Source organism: Setaria italica, chromosome III, assembly GCF_000263155.2.
Source record: "Setaria italica strain Yugu1 chromosome III, Setaria_italica_v2.0, whole genome shotgun sequence".
Taxonomy (NCBI): domain Eukaryota; kingdom Viridiplantae; phylum Streptophyta; class Magnoliopsida; order Poales; family Poaceae; genus Setaria; species Setaria italica.
In genome coordinates, this window is record NC_028452.1 from 24455760 (window position 1) to 24459503 (window position 3744).

Sequence of the window (3744 nt, forward strand, 5' to 3'; positions counted from 1 at the left end):
TGATGGAGTTGGGGACTCCGAAGCGATGGATGATGTCGGTGAAGAATTGTACTACCTGCTTGGATTTGATCTGCATGACGGGTCATGCCTCGATCCACTTTGAGAACTTCTCGATGGCGACAAGCAAGTGGGTGAAGCCCCCAGGCATCTTCTTGAAGGGTTCGACGAGGTCTAGTCCCCAGACCGTGAAGGGCCATGTGATGGGGATGGTCTGGAGCGCCTGGGCGGGCAGATGGGTTTGGTGCACGAAGAATTGGCACCCCTCGTAGGTGCGCACCACGTGGGTGGCGTCGGCTACTGCCGTCGGCCAGTACCAGCCCTGTTGGAAGGTGTTGCCGATGAGGGTTCTTGGTGCGGCGTGGTGGCCGCAGGCTCCGACGTGGATGTCCTGAATCAACGCCTTCCCCTACTCGATCAGGATGCAGCGCTAGAGGATGCCGGTGTGGCTCCGCTTGTAGAGCTCCTAGTCGATGATGACAAAGGATTTGGCACGACGTGCAATCCTGCATGCCTCCGTCTTGTTCGTCGGGAGCGTCTCGCGGATGAGGTAGTTGAGGTACGGGGCTCTCCAGTCAGGCGGGGGGTTGGGCTCTATTGCCAGGTTTGCGTCGATCTCCATGACTTCGGGGTTGGAGGGGTCGGCCTCCGGGTCCAGGCCAGATGGAGAGTCACCGACCTTTCCAGGGTCGGCGTCCGAGTCCGGGACAGGTGGCGCGTTGCCGACCTCTTCCGGGTCGGCGCCCGAGTCCGGGGTGGGTGGCGCATCGCCGACCCTTCCTGGCTCCTTGTAACGAATCGAGGGCTGGTATTGGTCGCTGACAAAGATGCCGTCGGGGACGGGCTTTCAGCCGGATGCCGCCTTTGCCAGTTCATCAACTGCCTTGTTGGAACGCCTTGCGACGTGGTTGATCTCTAGTCCGTTGAACTTGTCTTCGAGCTTGCGGACTTCATTGTAGTACGCCGCCATCTTGGGGTCGTGGCAGCTCCACTCCTTCATGACTTATTCGACGTTAGCTAAGAGTCGCCACGGATGTCCAGCCGCCGGATGCCCAGCTCGATGGTGATGCGAAGCCCGTTGAGGAGAGCCTCGTACTCAGCGACATTGTTAGATGCAGGAAAATGGAGGCGAATCATGTACCTCATGCGCACACCGAGAGGAGAGATGAACACCAGACCCGCTCTGGCGCGAGCCTTCATCAACGATCCGTCGAAGTACATCGTCCAGTAATCCTGCTTCTCCGGCTCCGATGGTGTCTGGATCTCCGTCCACTCCGCAACAAAATCGGCGAGCACTTGGGACTTGATGGCTGTACGGGGGGCGTAAGTGATGCCCTGGTCCATGAGCTCGAGCACCCACTTCGCGATCCGTCCTGTGGCGTCCTGATTCCGGATTACCTCGCCGAGAGGGAATGACGAGACGACCGTCACGGGATGAGAGGTGAAGTAGTGGCGCAACTTCCTCTTCGTGATGAGGATGGCGTAGATGAGCTTCTGGATCTGCGGGTAGCAGACCTTGGACTCGGACAAGACCTCGCTGACGAAGTATACCGGGCGCTGCACCTTGAGGGCATGTCCCTCCTCTTCTCGCTCCACCACTAGGACCGCGCTAACCACATGGGTGGTCGCCGCGATGTAGAGTAGGAGTGGCTCCCCGTCGGTCGGCGGGATCAGGATCGGGGCCTTTGTCAGGAGGTTCTTGAGCCGGTCAAGCGCCTCGTGGGCCTTGGTGGTCCACACAAAGCGGTCGGTCTTCTTCAGGAGTCGGTAGAGGGGGATCCCCCGTTCGCCGAGGTGCGAGATGAAGCGGCTCAGGACCGCCAGGCATCCCGTGACGCGCTGAACTCCCTTCATGTTTCGAATCGGCCCCATGTCGCTGATGGCCGCTATTTTCTCCGGGTTGGCTTCGATCCCGCGCACGGAGACAATGAAAGCCTGAAGCATGCCCCTCGGAACCCCAAAAACGCACTTTTCAGGGTTGAGTTTGATGCGCTTGTCTCTTAGCCATTCGAAGGCTAGTTCGAGGTCAGGGATGAACTAGTCACCCTTCCTGGACTTGACTATGATGTCATCAATGTAAGCCTCAACGGTTCGCCTGATGAGGTCCCCGAAACACTTAAGCATGCATCGCTGGAATGTAGCCCCCACGTTTTTGAGGCCGAACGGCATTTTAACATAGCAATAGGGGCCGAAAGGGGTGATGAAACAGGTCGCGAGCTGGTCGGACTCTTTCATCACGATCTGATGGTAGCCGGAATATGCGTCAAGGAAGCTAAGGGTTTCTCACCCTGCGGTTGAGTCAACTATCTGATCTATACGTGGCAAAGGAAACGGATCCTTTGGACATGACTTGTTGAGACCGGTATAATCAACACACATCCTCCATTTCCCATTCTTTTTTCGTACAAGAACAGGATTAGCTAGCCACTCGGGGTGGTACAAATCCTTGATGAATCCAGCCACCAAAAGCTTCTGAAGCTCCTCGCCGATGGCCTTGCGCCTCTCCTCGTCGCAGCGTCGCAAGCCTTGCTTCACCGGTTTGGAGCTGGCCTTGATGTTCAAGGAGTGCTCGGCGACTTCCCTTGGGATGCTAGGCATGTCCGAGGGTTTCCACGCGAAAACATTGCTGTTCGTGCGGAGGAAGTCGACGACCGCGCTTTCCTATTTGGGAGATAGGGCGGCGCCTATCCGTACGGTCTTGCCGTCGGAACTGCTGGGGTCGAGGGGGACCTCCTTGACGCCTTCGATGGCTTCGAAGGAGGTGTCGGATTGCTTGGAGTTGGGCGGGTCCTCGACGCTCTCCGCAAGCTGGACCGCGGGGTCCTCCGTGCAGGTGATGGCTGCGGCATACTCGCAGCACTCTACATCGCACTCGTACGCCTTTTGGAAAGACGTGCCGACGGTGATGACCCCGTTGGGCCCCGACAGCTTGAGCTTGAGGTAGGTGTAGTTGGGGATGGCCATGAACTTGGTGTAGCACGGCCGCCCCAAGATGGCGTGGTAGGTTCCACGGAAACCCACTACCTCGAAGGTGAGGATCTCCTTCCTATAGTTAGAAGGAGTCCCAAAAGTGATGGGCACGTCAATCTGCCCGAGAGGCATCGCCCGTTTCCCCGACACGATGCCGTGGAATGGCGCCTCGCTGGGACGGAGGCGGGAGCGGTCGATCCCCATGGCGTCGAGAGTCTCTGCGTAGAGGATGTTGAGGCCGCTGCCTCCGTCCATGAGCACCTTGGTGAGGCGCGTCGTGCCGACAATGGGGTCGACGATGAGCGGGTAGCGTCCTGGCTGCAGGACGTGCCCCGGGTGTTCGGACCGGTCAAAGGTGATGGCGGGTTCCGACCAATCGAGGAAGGCCGGGCTCAGCCGCGTAGACCTCCTGTCGCTCCAGCTTCGGGCGGCGCTTGGAGTCGTAAGCCGCCGGCCCGCCGAAGATCATGAAGCAGCCGTCCACCTTGGGAAAGCCGTCTTCCTTCTCCTCGTCATCCTTCTTCTCCTCCTCGGGCTTCCGTCTCCGGTCGCCCTTCACTGGGTTGCCTACAAAATACCTCTTCATGAGGTTGCAGTCTTTGTAGGCGTGCTTAGCGGGGAACTCGTGGTTCGGGCATGGTCCCTTGAGCAGCTTGTTGAAGAAGCCGGGGGTGCCCTCAGGGGGCGGCTGTCCCCACTTGCGCTCAGCAACGGCTACGAGGGGGGCCTTGCGCCACTGCTTGTTCTTCTTCTTTTGCTGGCGGTTGGAGGTGCCCT

The 3744-nt window shown here is 59.0% G+C and overlaps 1 protein-coding gene across 1 annotated transcript; it reads right to left on the minus strand.

The window, feature by feature from the left end:
• Positions 1-463: 463 nt before the first annotated feature.
• Positions 464-967, minus strand: LOC106804205 (elongin BC and Polycomb repressive complex 2-associated protein-like). Its single transcript, XM_014804860.1, has 2 exons — positions 866-967; positions 464-784 (listed from the first exon to the last, which is right to left on the minus strand). The coding sequence occupies exons 1-2, from the start codon at positions 965-967 to the stop codon at positions 464-466; spliced, it is 423 nt and encodes a 140-aa protein (XP_014660346.1).
• Between the last annotated feature and the right edge of the window lie 2777 nt (positions 968-3744).

What these genes read in the sequence shown, in the direction of transcription:
- LOC106804205 (XM_014804860.1), bottom strand. Translation starts at nt 967, where the DNA reads ATGGCGGCGTACTACAATGAAGTCCGCAAGCTCGAAGACAAGTTCAAC. An exon ending in ACAAGGCAGTTGATGAACTG is followed by an intron (nt 785 to 865) that starts GCAAAGGCGGCA and finishes ATTCGTTACAAG; the next exon opens with GAGCCAGGAAGGGTCGGCGA.